The sequence below is a fragment of the Mercenaria mercenaria genome, chromosome 5, assembly GCF_021730395.1.
Source record: "Mercenaria mercenaria strain notata chromosome 5, MADL_Memer_1, whole genome shotgun sequence".
NCBI classification, from domain to species: Eukaryota; Metazoa; Mollusca; class Bivalvia; order Venerida; family Veneridae; genus Mercenaria; species Mercenaria mercenaria.
Window position 1 is genome coordinate 75,345,349 of NC_069365.1, and position 16,838 is coordinate 75,362,186.

At 32.8% G+C, this 16,838-nt stretch overlaps 1 protein-coding gene across 1 annotated transcript; it reads left to right on the forward strand.

Annotated features, from left to right (window-relative positions):
- Positions 1-3,417: 3,417 nt before the first annotated feature.
- Positions 3,418-14,129, forward strand: LOC123557653 (glycine receptor subunit alpha-2-like). Its single transcript, XM_045349263.2, has 9 exons — positions 3,418-3,804; positions 4,235-4,299; positions 5,571-5,647; positions 7,980-8,206; positions 8,630-8,712; positions 9,173-9,304; positions 10,290-10,519; positions 11,463-11,678; positions 13,088-14,129. The coding sequence occupies exons 1-9, from the start codon at positions 3,722-3,724 to the stop codon at positions 13,283-13,285; spliced, it is 1,311 nt and encodes a 436-aa protein (XP_045205198.2). The 5' UTR covers positions 3,418-3,721; the 3' UTR covers positions 13,286-14,129.
- The last annotated feature ends 2,709 nt before the right edge of the window (positions 14,130-16,838 follow it).

Sequence of the window (16,838 nt, forward strand, 5' to 3'; positions counted from 1 at the left end):
TAGCTGTGTACATTGTTTTGGGTTTAACGCCATTTTTCAACATAATTTCAGTCATGTAACAGCGGGCACTTACCTATCCAGTCCCTGGATTCTGTACAAGTACAAACCTGTTTTCCGCAAGTAACTGCCAACTTCCTCACTTGAATCAGAGGTGGAGGATGAATGGTATCAGACACAATGTCTTTTATCAAAACGTCACAGAAAAACATACGCCCCAGCCGGGGATCGAACCCACGCGCCCACGATCCGTAGATCTGCGCTCTCCCTATTTAGCTGCTAAGAGGGCGGGCTAGTTGTGTACATATAAACATTAATCGCAAAATCTTTTGCAATCCTTGAAAAGACCTACTTCAGCCCTACTGTACAATCACAATACCAGTCAATACTCAAATCATTAATCAGACTTCAGTAATGTGCAGAGTACAAAGTTTCGTTGATAACGGTTGACACATAATAACGAAATCAATTATTTATTTATTAAACAGATCAAAAATATTAATAAGAATTTCGAGATGTCACAAGCTAGTTTTATCGTCTGTCGTCGAAAAGCATATATATGCACCTCAAAATATAACTTATTCTTTTTAGTTGCTGAGTGTACCATATTGCTGTATTCAACTTTGAATTTCAAAAAGGTAAAATATAAATTTCAGTCGTTGAATGTAATGCAACACTGACAAAAATTAATCGTAATATTGCTGTATTTAGAAAATCATGCCCTTTTCCTCTCAAAATGGAGATACTCTGGACTAATCAAAATACAGAGTATCTAAACTTAGAAAATTTAGATAGTCTGAGTTGGATAAAATGTAGATAATTTCAGCTCGATAAATATGAATAGTTTGAGCTTGATACAATATAGAAAGGCTGAGTTCGATACAATATAGATAACTTGAGCGCGATGCAATATATACACATGTAGTCTGAGCTTGATGAAATATAAAAAGTTTGAGTGCGATTAAAATACATAGTCTGAGCCAAATAAAATGTAGATAGTCTGAGCCCGTTCGAATAAAGATAGTCTTGGCTCGAACAGATAAAGACAATCTGAGCTAGACAAAATATTTATAGCCTAAGTTCGATAAACTGCAGATAATCTGAGCTCGATAAAATATAGATCATTGGAGCACGGTACTATGTAGATATTTTATCTGCTTTCAAATTCATATAATCTGAGCTCTATGAAATGTACATAAAGTGAGCTCGATAAAATGCAGATAATCTGACTTTGATAAAAAAGGATGAGAACCTTAGCCGAGTGAAATGAAGACAATCTTAGCTAGATAATCTTTTGCTGTTTTTGAAGACTGAATTAGAGGCACACTGACATAATTCCGGAAATATGGCGACTTTCCCAGCTTTAGCGCTCGAGAAAGAACTGGCGTCCTCCTTCAGGTATTGTTTAAGTCATTGGCGAGCACCTGGGTAGAACCACAAACCTTCCGTCAGCCAGCTGGATGGCTTCCTTACAAGAAGAATTCTACACCCTAAGCGAGGATTCGAAATTACACCGACAAGGGAACAAGAATTCAAAGTCAATGACCTAAGCCACTCTGCGACAGAGGCCCCCAGATAATTTGATCTCGATAAAATATAGATAATCTAAGCTCGAAATAATACAGATAATCTGAGCTCGAAATAATATAGATAATCTGAGTTCGGTGAAATATTAATTATCTGAACTCGATTTTATACAAATAAATTGAGCTCGAAAAACCGTAGATGATTTGAGTTCGATTACATCGTGAACATGAGAATGATAAGATCTAGATTAATAATTCTCCTTAGAGACATATATTGCCGCTGGATTAAGTGATGCTTTATCTAAGTATCAATTTGAAATTATATTGTACACTTTTCAATTTCCCGTGAGGTTTTGTTGTGAATAAGCATAAACAGGTTGCTCGTGTAGCCATCATGATATTAAAATTAGAATTTTGAATGACGATGAAATTATTTGGATTATAAAATTAGACTTAATTTAATTGTAACATACTGAAAGATATTAGATTTTCCTTGAACAAATTGCGAAATAGAGTAGTTATTTGAAGTATGCGGAAAGATGATTTTCTTTATCGTCTTCTTTTCTTCTTTTATTTATTTATTCGTTTTTAAATTATTGAGTACATACTGAAAGGATTTTATAATATTTGCACATATTGAATGATACTGTATTTATCTGGAAGATACTTTAAAATGTTTTAAATACCAAAAGTTACCGATTTCCGTTGGAATACATTGCATGATTTAATTTTTTAACATGCTGCCTGATTTGAATTATTAGAAACATGTTTAGATAGATAATTAGTTTGAAAATTTCTAACGAAATTATTATTATTTTTTTTTTTGGAAAATATTGCAAAATATCGGAATTATTTTCTAGAATATATGAAGAGACATTATTCTTATCATGAGCATATTGCATGATTTGAATAATTAAAAATTAATTTGCATAATCATTATTTCCAAACTGTCTATAGTGATTAGAATCTTTAAGAATGTATCACAAACTATTTACTAGAACATATGGAAAAAAACATGATTGATATTATAAGCATGTCGCAGTATTTAGATCATTTAAAACTCATGTAGCAGATGAATTATTTTGAAGAAAAAAGTAAATGAAAAAGAAATTATTTGGAATATGCGTAACCATGTTAGACTCATTTGAATGTAAAGCTTACTACTACCAACGGATTTTAAATTTCCATTCTCATGTATGTGTTGAAAATGAATATTGATCTATCAAAACTTATTTATTCGTTTCCATTTTATGTGTATAGAAAATATAAGAACCGATAGAACTTGGTGTAAAAGGATATTATTTATATAAGATGTTCTGAAAAATTAAAGTTTCATGAAATGTATCAAAGCAATTCAACGAGATTCTAGAATGCTTGATAGAAGATAAAAAAAAAAATAAACACAGTAATAACTATAAGGAAACACTTTTGACCGTGGCTTGGAAACTACTTTTCCACTTCTAAGAATCAATGAATGCCTTTACACATACCATTATTATATGCATCACTAAGTGGGTATGATTTGTATCCATTGATTTCTCGTTTTAAACGTCACACAATTGATACTGGTATATAATTTATGTTATTTGAATAAAGTTCTGAACATCCTGTTAATGTTTGCTATCTTCCATACTGATTGTTACGCGATGAAATGCACTTTCTGTCAATATTGATAGGGTGTGCTTTGTATTGAAGTGTCGGAAAACATTTTGTTTCAGGTGTTAGGAAAATACACGTAGAAGTATTCAAATATTGTTGAGAGTTCGGCTGGAAATCAAAAAAAGTGAATTTTAAAACTACTTTGATTGATTGCGTGATGATATGGAATTTAACATGATGCCACATGATGAGTTGCGTTGAATTTCATCGGGAAAAGGGTCAATAAGCTTACGTTGTTAAGACCAGAGAATATTGTCTTCAATCAAATGTACAACGGCGACAGACACTTGTCTAAACATTATCTAACCATTGACTTTCAAAACATATTACCAGTATGTGTCAGGAGCTCTTACTGTTGTCTTGGATTTTATGAATGAAATTAATACGGTTGCAAAATATGAAATGAATTCAGTGACATGTAACAGGAATACTAAATGTAGAAGTTGTTCTACTAATGAGTGGCAATTAAACCGGGAACTCTTTAGTAGTTAAATTTGCTACAAACAATAAACAAGTAACAGAAATAGTGACGAATACTGATGCATCACGGAATGATTGTAATACCGGTATTTGTGCTGCTGCTAATTCGCGGCATTGCTGGAGGTACAGATGACGCAAACATGTAATTATGCTCAATTAATTTAATTTTGATGAATTTCACCTCGAGAATTTTACAAAAAAAATGAAATAAAAAAATATATTAGACATTGACCTTTCTTTTAATATTCAGCCTTTTATATATAAACTGTTATAATAATTCAGAAATATTTGAAAACAGAGAAAGCGATGACTAGGTAGTATAAAATTATGAATTAAGGATTATACGAGACGGTTGTAATATTCATATTTACACATGCTAGAAAATAGAACTACAATTGATTAAATTTTGACACAGACCAAATAGAATTTAATTGCACAAACAAACAAAGAACGGTTGCGTGCTTGAGTTTAAAATTTCTGAAATTGAAGGCAAACGGAGTGATTATTTCTTTTAATTGGAAATCTGGGTTTTTAATAAATATTGATATTGATATTAATATTAAATTTTGCAGGGCAACAGTTTTACGTGAGATGTTCGATGGCTATGATAAAACTCTACCTCCAAAATATGATCGAGGTAAATAAAACGTGTTAATGTTTGGTAAATGTTTAAAAATGAATTTATTTTCCTGTTAGTTATGAAATCCTTAAAGTTGTGATAAGGTAGTTGATTCGTTATCACATTCTCCGTATTCTCGTTAAGCATTTCGGCATTCCTCGGACGTAATTATAACTCAAGCGAACTTGCCTTTCCGTAAAAAGCCGGAAAATGACGAAACCGCACACGGAGAATACAAAATTTGTCGATGGTCATTACTACTTTAAGATAATTCTGCACGTTTGGATCGATATTTTTTCAACAATGTAGAATTTAATTAAACTCTGATTTTTCAAAACTTCGGAATATACTGAAAGAATTCAGCAAATAAAAAAAGATAATGTCGTGTGCTTGATTTTTTTTTTTTTGCTAGGCTGATTTGAAGCTGATGTTCACGGGAATTTATATTTTATGTTTTTTCAGTAATGCAGTGAAAATGTCCACTATGAAATGTTAGGACACATACGTAGGCGAAAATAAATTGAATACTTCAGAGAAAGGACAAGCTAGTGATGTATGTGTTCAATATATTTTGTAAATATTATTTTACAGACCGACCACTGCTATACATTATTTGTCTTGCCATTAACTAATATGTAAAAACTGTCAGATTCATTAAGCATTTGTTAATACCTTCCTAACGTGCTTTTCATGGATTGTTTGCAAAGCTAAAAGCTCAAAGCTATATTTTTTCTATAATATTCAGGAATTATGAGTGGACACAAAGCTAGATCAATTGTACAGTCAAGCAAATTCAATATTCTTTTCATAATTATATAGATGATATACTAAATTGTAATAAAACATATCGACAGCGTGTAGCAAACACGCACACAAAGAGGGCAGATATCACATGTTTGCTCTATGCTCTCCACATTGAATTGAAATGGCAGATATGACATTAGGGAGCTACGCTCTTGATATTGAATTAAAAGACAAATAGCGCATGTTTGCAATAGGCCATTGAAAAATTACATTAAATGACAGATGTCACATGTTTGCTATATCCTACTGGAATTGAATTAAACGACAGATATCAAATGTTTACTCTATGCTCTGGATAATGTCAACATAGATGATATATTAAATACGTATAGTAGTTAGTAAAAGTACAAATACTCTAGATACAGACATCTCATAGTGTTAACCCCATTATTTAGATATATTGTAACAATATTATAACAAATAACTTTTCTCATAATTTAGCGATTGGTATGCCATTCAATGATTCAATATTTGTTCTTTTTCAGTTGGTTTTGACAAACAAGTCACTGTGAAAATTAACATTTTTGTCCATTCTATGTTTTCCCTCAGCGAGGCAAAAATGGTAAATATTCTTTTGTTTAAATTAATCTTATATATATACATATGAATTTGTAAAACGTGTATAACAAAGGCGGTCATGAATATTTAAATGGAAAGGCATTATTCAATGTGATTGTATCACAATTAGATTCACAATCGGTTTAAGTTGAATATAACATCATATTTTGCAGCGATTCAGTACCTCTTATTCTTATTTATTGCAAACAAGTCTGTGCATGCGGTTCGTTTCATCATAGCCGACATTGAGCTACTTACTGCAAGCTCGATGTTGACTCGACATTATATGAGCCGCCCCATGAGAAAACCAACATAGTGCGTTTGCAACCTGCATGGATGCAGACCAGCCTGCGCATCCGCGCAGTCTGGTCAGGAGCCATGCTGTTAGCTAACGGTTTCTCTAATTGCAATAGGCTTTGAAATTTTACAGCATGGATCCTGACCAGACTGCGCGGACGCACTATATTGGTTTTCTCATGGCGCGGCTCAAATTATTAAACTTTGTTTACTATATAATGAAACCCATTCCTGAATGAGTGACGAGTCAAAAATGTTCACCCTTAAACATTTTGTTTGTTTCAGTGTAAGATTGAAATATCTTTCACGACCGAACACCAGATACAATATTTTCACGAGTGGCATACCCACGAGTTAAAAAGTAAAATATAGTGTTGATGAGTTGAAAATATTTTTTATCTTATATGTAAACAAACTTTATTTTATTTCATGTTTTGACTCGATTTACTCATTATGTATTTTTAAACCGGTGAAAAATATATTTCATATTTTTTACTGTGAAAATACCAGATATATTTCACTCTAATAGTTTGATAATTCGCTGAAAAGCATGTGATAAATGACAAACTGTTCAATGTATATGACGCCAAGAGTCAATATATTGTATTCATCGGGGTGTACATTTCTCATATCAGCCTGTCAGGAATGCGATATATATAACAGAAATAACTATTTACAGAATGATGTATAAATTACAATTCCAATCGCTTCAACATATCCAAAGCGCATCTTTTTACTTTTTAATACTATGATTATTATGTTAAAAAAAAATTAGCTTTAATGCATAGTGTTTTTAGGGCTACATCATGTGTAACAGAACTTTGATAGAAAGCATTCAGTTTTATAGCGGTAGTACACGTTTATATTATACCTAATTATATTCTATCTTTAGGTACGTTATAACATAGTACTTTTTTCACACACAAACATGTTTAAATATATACCATGTTTAAATGTTTATATTATGAAATACTAATATGGTCTAATATATCTTTAATTAACTATGACATAGAACAAAATGCATTAACACGTTTAATTACACTCGAAAAGAGTATTTAAGATATTTGATAAAGTTTAGTTTGAAGACATATTCAAAGAAACATTTTTTTTTTGTTTTAAAATGGCGGATATCCTGAAAGAAAAAGAAAAACAAACACGCTCATACATACTTAAGAGTGAAATTTTGTCGACCTATTGACTAGGGAAAAGTCATATTGGTGCATGACAGACTTGCTAACAGAAAATACCTTCTTCAAATCATTATTAGACAAATTTACTTGTATGACTTGCCATAATGCACTTGGCCCTCATCCTGAGACAAAGAAAATACATCGCTCTTTTGTTTGAGAGCTAAATGAAATTTCGTATATAATTCTTACTTCACCTTATCCAGCATAATAGAAACAGCTTCAGATCTTTTCATTTATTGATTTGAACATACCTATTTATATTCTTAAACAATAAATATATTGTTGTTATAAAGTGATTCCTATTTAAAAACAATTTGACCTGACAATATGAATGTATTGATTCAAGGCATACTAATAGCCCACTCTGCGCTTATGGATATTCATGGCTGTCGATAATGGACACAGCTTGACATACGTCAATAGTTTAATTTTTGCCTTTAACATTTAACTAGAAATCTAAATATTTCAAGCATACCTGTCATTTTTTAATTTTGCAGAAATACAAAACTAACTTATTGTAGGGCAATATATATTATCAAGAATGTTTTATTAACTGGATAGAATGCATTTTTGCGTGTATTTAAAGTATAGTTAAAGTAAATAATGGCACGTGTTTTGTTTAAAATTCAATACTTACTCTTCATATTAAAGTAGAACTAAGTCTGGTTAAACATTGATTGACAAGCGTTTCACTATAATGGCAGAACGGACTCTTTGATGTTATATACAGATAAATATCATAATTAATAAAAATCTTGCCTTTTTTTTGTCGTCCAAACCTTTTGATAATGTTTTATAGTTTCTAACGTGTACGATTATCGTACTTATTGCATTTTATTTTCAATCTAGGAGTATTCAATGAGTATGTTTATGAGAGAGCGCTGGGTAGACGAACGTTTGAAGTACAATAACACTGTAAACATTTCTCGAGTGGAACTGGACAAGTTTTATTTTGAAAGTGTCTGGATGCCAGACATGTACATTCTTAGTGAGAAGGAATCTAGTTACCATGAAGTGACTGTACCCAACAAGATGTTACATATTTACCCCGACGGTACTGTACAGTACAGTGCAAAGTTAGTATATTCTATCCTTCAAAACGATGCGTTCACAGAGCTATATATTTACATTTAGTTAAGAAATAAATGTAGCGAAATTTAACAGGACCACAAAGCCATGTGAAATGTTAAGTTTCCTTTTGATATTTAAATTCACTGATCAAGCAAACCAAGGAGAAAAAATGTACTTGAAATGAATGAAAATAAACTACCATACTATCAACAAACTAGTTCCTCATGGCGTTTGAATGCAAGTTACTACAGTCTATACACAGACTACACAAGCGATTCAAGTGATTTCGGTGAATCTGAATGAATGTTTTTCATGTCTGAATAATTACACATGTTTGATATCCATGAAAAGCATCTACAAAATTAGTTTTTTTTTCTCCCGTTTTCATTGATTTGACAAACGCATAACTTATCTATACTTTGTTACAGAGTGACGGGGATATTTTCATGTTTGATGTTTCTGGAGATGTATCCGTTTGATACACAAACATGCGCTCTTGAACTAGAAAGTTGTAAGTTTTACGAATTTACCGTAAAGTCTGAAATATTCACGAGGGTGTTATTTTCCTTCAGTACGCCTTGTGAATTGAAAACAGTCGTAGATTTCAATCACCATGAGATCAATACTGGTACTATAAAACCCATTTCAAAGCTACAAGAGCAAACATATCTCAACATTATTTCTGATCTTAAGACTAGACAACGCGAGCATGCGTATGCCTAACAAAAATGTAGCAAAAATCTTCAGTTTCCAGAAGTAAAGAAAACAGCTTTGACGATCTGTTTTAAAAAATTGTTTTGAATTAATCTTAGTGTTGGGTTTTAACTTTCTTTTTTATATTTTTATCGTGTTGTGTGGTTTTGTTTTTAGTGTTTTTACAAAGAATATATTAAACGTTCTTTTTGATAAATTAGCATCACCTATTTCTTGTATTTATCATTTCTTGTAATATGTCATATTAAACATTGCAGATGGTCACAGTACTGAAACTATGAAATTTGTTTGGAACGAAAATGCAATAACGGCGTCTCCGGACATAAAATTTCCACAGTTTGAAGTAAAAAATTACAGCCATTACAATTGTGATAGAGACTATTACGGAAGTGAGTTTTATAAAACCCATATTCGAATGTCACATGTCCTCAGTATAAGACATTTTAGAAAATGAAATTTCGCATTACTTTTACAATTTTGTTGCAAAAGCTAGCCATTAACTTATGAGGCCGTACAAAGGGTATCTTCATCACGTATAGTAGATCAAATCAAAGTCGATAGATCAGACAGATTGTTAACAGCGATGCAAATCAGACTGTCATGGGTAAATAATATCTCCAAGCTATAAAATAGTTGAAAAAATCAAGGCATTGATCGTAACCAATATTTTCTTTTGCCAATACAAGCCAAAAAAAAAAAAAATAAATAAATAAAATAAAACATGGCCTGGTATAGAGTTTGAAGAATCCACCTCTTCATCGGCGAGTATAAAAACTAACAGCTAACTCTTCCCTATATCTCCTATCCGGCAAATATATATATATATATATATATATATATATATATATATATATACATAACTTTTGAAACGCCTATTGATATACAGTCGAGTTTTGAATTTGATACTAGTTCCTGTTTTTGCAAAAAAAGAAAAGAAAAAATGTACTGATCATACTTTCATATTGATTTTGAGCGACTTTACTGTAGTCTCTACTTATCATATTTTTTTTTCAGAAGAGCTTGATTCTTATTAAGGAATGTTGTTTTGGTTTGCTGGCAGAATTAACACATTTTTCTCATTATAAAGGTCAAGACTGTGACTTGTCAGTTACTTTATAGGTAGGAGTAAATCTATTCCTATCTAACTATCGTTCGCAGCTGAGCTCGTAAACTAATAATAAAGGCTTATACTAAAGTGACCTTGACGTGTTTGTACCAAATTATATTACTTGACATACACTCCGAAGTCATTAGCAATAGAATCAAAGTTAATGACGCAATAACATATTCGTTTAATCTAACGTTTTATACACCAGTTCATTCAAATATCGTACGATACCTTTTAAATAACTCAAAGTGTCTTTTTATTTGTAGTCTTTTACCCTTGTATTGGAGTGTCGTTCATCTTGGAAAGACAATATACGTATCATATAATTCAAATTTATATACCGAGCATCTTGACAGTAATATTGTCTTGGGTCAATTTCTGGTTAGATTGTACTGCTGTACCAGCCAGAATCACACTTGGCCTACTTACAGTTCTTACCATGACAACGCAGAGTTCTGCAGCCAGAGCAAATTTGCCTCAAGTGTCCTATATAAAGGTATGTAACTTACAGTGTAGATCAGTATTTGTCATTATGAATATTTCAGAACTTAAACAGCAAAAATGACTTTAAAAGCCTTGGATGCTGTGAACAAAGCATGCGCAAGAAAATTCATATCCAGCTCCCACAATGACCGATTTCAATTTTAAAAAATTCTACTGAACAGCACTAGAATTTCCTTAACTTGCTCTAAAACTGGCTGAATCTGTTTTAATACGTTTTATTAAAAGCTCTGATAATTTATTTATAATCTTTACATATTATAAGTATGCAATAACAAAGTTAATTGTGGTTATAACTAATAAACCTGATACTGGTCTTACTTCATTTTTATACAGCATCGTACTAACCCAGTGATGGCAATCGCTATAGATATATATCACTAAAGATGGAGCACGTCTGTGAAATTAAAACATATATTCGTTTTGGTGTTCCGTTTGACATTGTATTGTTCTTCAAAAGGTTTCATCTGAAGAGTTACTAAGCAAGCCAATTGTATAAGAATCTTTCACTGGTTCAAGGTGTGGATGCAGATATCTGCCTCGAGGATAACTGATTAGGCGGTAACGAGTATCTGCCAGGTTACCGCATAACAGTTACCCTAGAGCCGCACCTTCAACTAGTGATAGATTGCCGTCTTCGTCAATTTATAGAAGAAATAAAATGTTAAAGTACCATATGAATTTACGCATTCGTTCATAAGTTTTAGCATGTCCCGTTTTTCCACCACCGGCAAAAACATGGGAAAATCCTGCCAGGCAAAAACAGAGACTTTTTCTGTAATGGACACATTTAACCTCGGTCAATGCATCGGGCGCATGGACAGATAAGTAAAATAAAAAGAGTCTTAATCGAAAATCGACTTACTATTAAATTGTCATGAATTTTACGGAGGTTTCCCTCTATAAGAATTTAAAAGCTGTTTTGTTTAATCTTTCAGGCCATAGATTATTACATGGCAGTATGTCTGACTTTCGTATTTCTTGGTCTTTTGGAGTTTGCCTTCGTTAATGTATTGACAAGAGCGGACAGCAAGCAGGACAAAAATCAAACGAACCGTGAAGAGATGCAGTCGAATAATTCAACACATCAATGTAAATGCGAAATAAAAAGCGTGAGCTCAACTTTCCAACCATATGAAAAGCCAACTCCTGGTGTATGTATTACAAAACTTATATTTATAAATGATTTAGACAACTTGCAAATTTATGCAAGACGGCAGTAATTATATTCTTCGCGTTTTATGTATGTTTAACATTAGCGACATCGCTAGCATGATAAATTAAGTTAGAAACACACTGAGAAATGCACATATTATTTTCCAAATTAATTATTTTCAATCCGTACAATTTTAGTGAACTCGAAGCAACTTTTGTCTAATTCTGGAAAACGCATGACAACCGTATAGTTATAGATCTGAACATTTTTTTCCAAGACTTAATTATTTTATTTTATCAATAGTATTATCACTGCGGTCTGTTCTATAGCATTCATGCCGTCAAAATTTGCTTCAACCGGTTTTGATTAAGTCGTCACTACCGGTTTCAAATAAATTCTTGCCATTTCAATTTGGGCATATGTTTATCACCGGCATCAGCCACGGAGTTGATCGAACTGTTATTTCTTGCGACCAATTTGTTTCTGTTAACAAATAAATACTGTCCGTATTACTTCGAAAATACAAAAGGAGGTCGACCATAAGCCAATTATCAATATCTCAAGATGTATCAAATGCTTCTTTTCTGTTGGGTTATCACTAAAAATAATACTGGATATAGTTTGCACCATGATTTGTTGTACTCGTAACTGAAACAAAGTAAACCATTGCTGTGCAAAATTTCAATAATGAACTTGTCCATGTTTTAATTTGGACAGTACCACTAACTTAAAAGGGGAGATTACAAAATGATATAACTGAATTGCGAACAGTGCAGGTCTTGATCAAACTGCTCTGATATGCAGGCTGATCATGACCTATACTGGTTGCAAAGGCAAATCAATCGTGTCCAGCGTGATAATGGTTAAATTTTAAATTAAATGGTCATAATTTTGCTGTTTACCAAAAGTTCTAATCAGTGCACCAACAAACGTACATCAGATATCACACATTTGAGATTTCCTCGGGAATTTGAGCTGCTATCTCGTTTGCTAAGATTTAAGGATATTATCTCTTCACAAATTGTATACATGGGATTCAATGCATCGCACACTAGGGTGTAAATAGCTTCAAACATATCAAATAATGAGTGTACGCATAACTTATTTAAAATAATGATTTTAAACATAGTATTTTTAGTATATCTTGGTTGATTATTTATGGAGAAACTTTTTCCCCAAAAGTATAATATATCTTAACTCTGTTTTCTTCCCTGAGTTCTTATATTCTTTAATAGAGGTCCATTAGATGCAAGTAATTGAGGAATCCCAAATCCAAAATTGTTTTAACAAATGTCCACCCTGGCACCCAACCGCGTAGTTAAATCTTATACCTGCTCAACTGAACAGACAGGTGAATCTTTAAAAAAAAGTTTATTTCATATTATAATTTGCTTTCCATCGTTTCAGAATTTGGACACAAAGCGATCAACAAAATCCGGATTCATTCCATTCTTGACGTCTGTGTCTAAACGCGGGAGTATCGGTCCAAGAACTGTCGATAAGTTTTCCAGAGTTGTCTTTCCTTTGTCCTTTATGTTGTTCAATTTATTTTACTGGTCATACTATTTCCTTGTCGAACACAATTTACCAGGGAGTCACTCTTAGAGACATGAAATGTCAAGGTTAAAATAATGTTATGTATGTCATTTTTTAAATTTATATCAAATTTTATGCAGTGAATGTATATAATGCTTGAATGCTGTTACACAAAATACAGCCGCTGTAAAAGTTGTGAACGTACTGTTTGAAATTAAAACTGTAAACAAAATGTTACCACTTGTTATGCAATAATTATCAATGTGTAATTTGTAATCGCAGAGTGTAAAAGTAAAAATGGAAAGTGGTAAATAGAGGATATTACTTGAGGTTTTTTTTTTTCATACGAGTTGAATAAAATAATAAAAGCGAGGCTTTGTTGAACATTTTATCACTCGGAATAGAAATTCAATGCAGAATGACTCAAATGTAATGTTATCTTTATCACGTGTTACCTGTTCCTCCTGAAATATCGACATAGTCATTATATTCTTACTTTATCTATGATAGACAAAGTTAATTCATCCAACGTCTCCAATACTTTTGAAGACATCAACGTCAATATGTTAATTTTAATGTAATATCAAGTTTGTGTAATGGCTGAATATTGTTTAACCACGCATTATTTATGGTGCTTCTGCTTTTTACAGTTTCTGTGAAATGCAGGCTCCATAACCTTGACCAATTAGGTGACTCCTTGATTGTTCCATCTATACAACTATTATATATTTAATTTTGAAGACAGAGCTACATTATACATATTTGTATTCATGTGTGACTTCATGTAAATATTGTATGCTACTTGCAAGTTTAAAAGTGACTTATAGGCCCATTGGGCCGGGAGTGTTTTGTATGTATTTGTATGACCTAATTTTGTTAATCTGTTTACACTTGTCACTATAATAAATAATTTACTTACTTATTGACTTACTTACACTGCATCTGCAGATGTCTTTGTTACATGTGCAATTGCCCAGTTATCTCAACCAGCGGGTAAGAGAGCATGGACAGTAGCATGCATTTTCACTACTGCCAATGAACAAACTCAGTCAAACCAATTGTCGTGTTGGGCGACCTATGGGTTTCCACTTTTTGTATTTTATTTCATTCCCATGACGTCAATCATATTACTATGATAAACAAATCCAGTACAAATGAGTTGTAAACACACTAAACTTTACCCATGCGACTGCATAAGGTTACATGCCGTAATGTGTATTTTGTTGTACGGAAGCAATGCATTGTCTGATATCTGACGCAGAATAAACTATTCATTAAAACTTAATAATATCATCTAGAATATATTAACAACATAACACTTATTAAATGGACAACAGAAAACAGAGATCTGTGCTTCTGGTTAGCAGCAAAATGGCAGCCATCTCAGTGATTTAGTTTTTAAAGTATTCTGGCTGCAACTACAAAATCTGACAATTGAGCAGTACAACATAAACGTATTTATTATATACCTATATAAATTCTGTTGAAAATACTGCTTGTATTTCACAAGTAATTATGAAGAAGCAGAAAAATATTTCGTATTGTACCTTTTGTATTGTATGATGCCGGACTACTTTTATTCAATATGCATGCCCTTACACAGCGCAGACAAAAACTTCACTAATTTCTATTTTTACAACGACAAACAATGATGATTTCGTTCGATAATAAAACAACAAACAAAAAGGTAGAGGTATATAATAAAAGGGTCATTACAACAGCAGCTAGATCTGGGATTTTATATTCGGCTCTCGTGGATTTTGCAAGGACGGATCACACTCGGCGTTTGCGCGCCTCGTGAGGTCCGATCTGACAAAATGCACTCAAGCCGAATACAGCATCCCAGATCTAGCTACTATTATAATACCCTAACTGTATTTCACGTGGATGAACTAGTTAGTTATCAAATATATGCGTTTAACAGACTGATCTTCTCAATTGAATGAGTATCCTAGATGAATAAAATATCGCATACGTGTTGTGTTTTTATACGTTTATGCAATTTGTTTTACATCAAACTAATAAAATATGTTAAGAAATAGAGGTCACTGACGAATTCAGAAATGAGATGTATGCTCCTCTAAAACAAGTATGTTGGTAGTAACAATGCCAATTCTACAACGTAAGCGAAGGGGCCTCCGTAGCCGAGTGGTTAAAGTCGCTGACTTGAAATCACTTGCCCCTCATCGATGTTGTTCGAGCCTCACTTGGGGCGTTGAATTCTTCATGTGAGGAAGCGATCCAACTGCCTTACGAAAGGTTGGTGGTTCTACTCAGGTGCCCGCTCGTGATGAAATAATGCACGGAGGGCCACCTAGAGTCTTCCTCCACCAACAAAAGTGGAAAGTCGCCATATGACCTTTAATTGCTCTGTGAGGCGTTAAACCAAAACAAAAATATCGTAACCGTAATGCGATAGGTCATTTATGTTTGAATAAAATGTAATTTTGGTACAATAAAAAGGACCGCACATACAAAATGTATATGATGTAGAGTACATGTAATGGGCCTTTTTAAATGGTTTCCGAACATGCACAGGTTATATAATTTATATAACTTATATATCTTTAAAAGTCAAATGTAATATATACTTCAATTTATTTCTGGGTTGACAGTCGTTAATTCGTGCAAAATTATGTATGTTATGTCGATTACATTCAGTCATAAGATAAACTCAATACATTAGCAATAAGGTTAATGTATAGAACAAACAAAGAGTGTGAGAATGTCACAATATACACCCGTCATGTAGATGTTACAGTAAAACATATTCTGTATAAGTTTGGTAGACAGTAAGCCCAAACAATGACATATCCAATTCTAACAACCAGGTTAAAAAGTTTCAAAAATAAGCTATTTATAGTAACAACAAAGGGAAGTAAATCAACAAGAAATCTTTAGTTTGTTTTTCTAAGTCCACTAAAATCTCCTTACCAGGTAGAGATATCATACCTTAAAATACACATAAAATTTGAAAGTAACATCTATGTTGAACCCACAGAAAAGTGGTATTGGTTTTTCCCTACGGTCAATTATAAATCAAACGTTACAATGTTAGTTATTTATTGTAACAACAAATGGAAGTAATTTTAAACTAGGGACCTGGTTCTTGCGCATGACAATCCGTCTGATGATGATGAACAATTGTGAAGAAATGCTCTGGAAAAGTCATTCTTGTATCTGACCTTTGGCTTCTAAGTGTGATCTTGCCCTTAGACGATGAGGGGCAAGTGATTTAAAGCGACTTTAACCACTCGGCTACGGAGGCCCCTTCGCTTACGATGTAGAATTGGCATTGGTACTACCAACATACTTGTTTTAGAGGAACATACAGCTCATTTCTGAATTCGTCATGCGCATGCCACTCCGTCTTATGGGGGTAACATTTTTGCCAAGTTACATCAAAATTCCCCATGCATGAAGAAGAATGCTCAGTTGTCATTCTTGTATCAGACCTTTGACCTCTAAGTGTGACCTTGACCTTAGACCTAGGGATGTGATTCTAGTGCATGACACTCCGACTCATGTTGGTGAACAATTGTGCTAAGTTACATCAAAATCTCTCTATGCATAAAGAAGTAGTGCTCCGGACAAAGTTTTTCTTGAATTAGACCTTCGACCT

Excerpts from the sequence above, each read along its gene's own strand:
- LOC123557653 (XM_045349263.2), top strand. The coding sequence starts at position 3,722 with ATGCATCACGGAATGATTGTAATACCGGTATTTGTGCTGCTGCTAATT. Across the intron at positions 5,648-7,979 it reads CCCTCAGCGAGGCAAAAATG|GAGTATTCAATGAGTATGTT; the intron begins GTAAATATTCTT and ends TTTTCAATCTAG. Across the intron at positions 11,679-13,087 it reads ATGAAAAGCCAACTCCTGGT|AATTTGGACACAAAGCGATC; the intron begins GTATGTATTACA and ends CCATCGTTTCAG.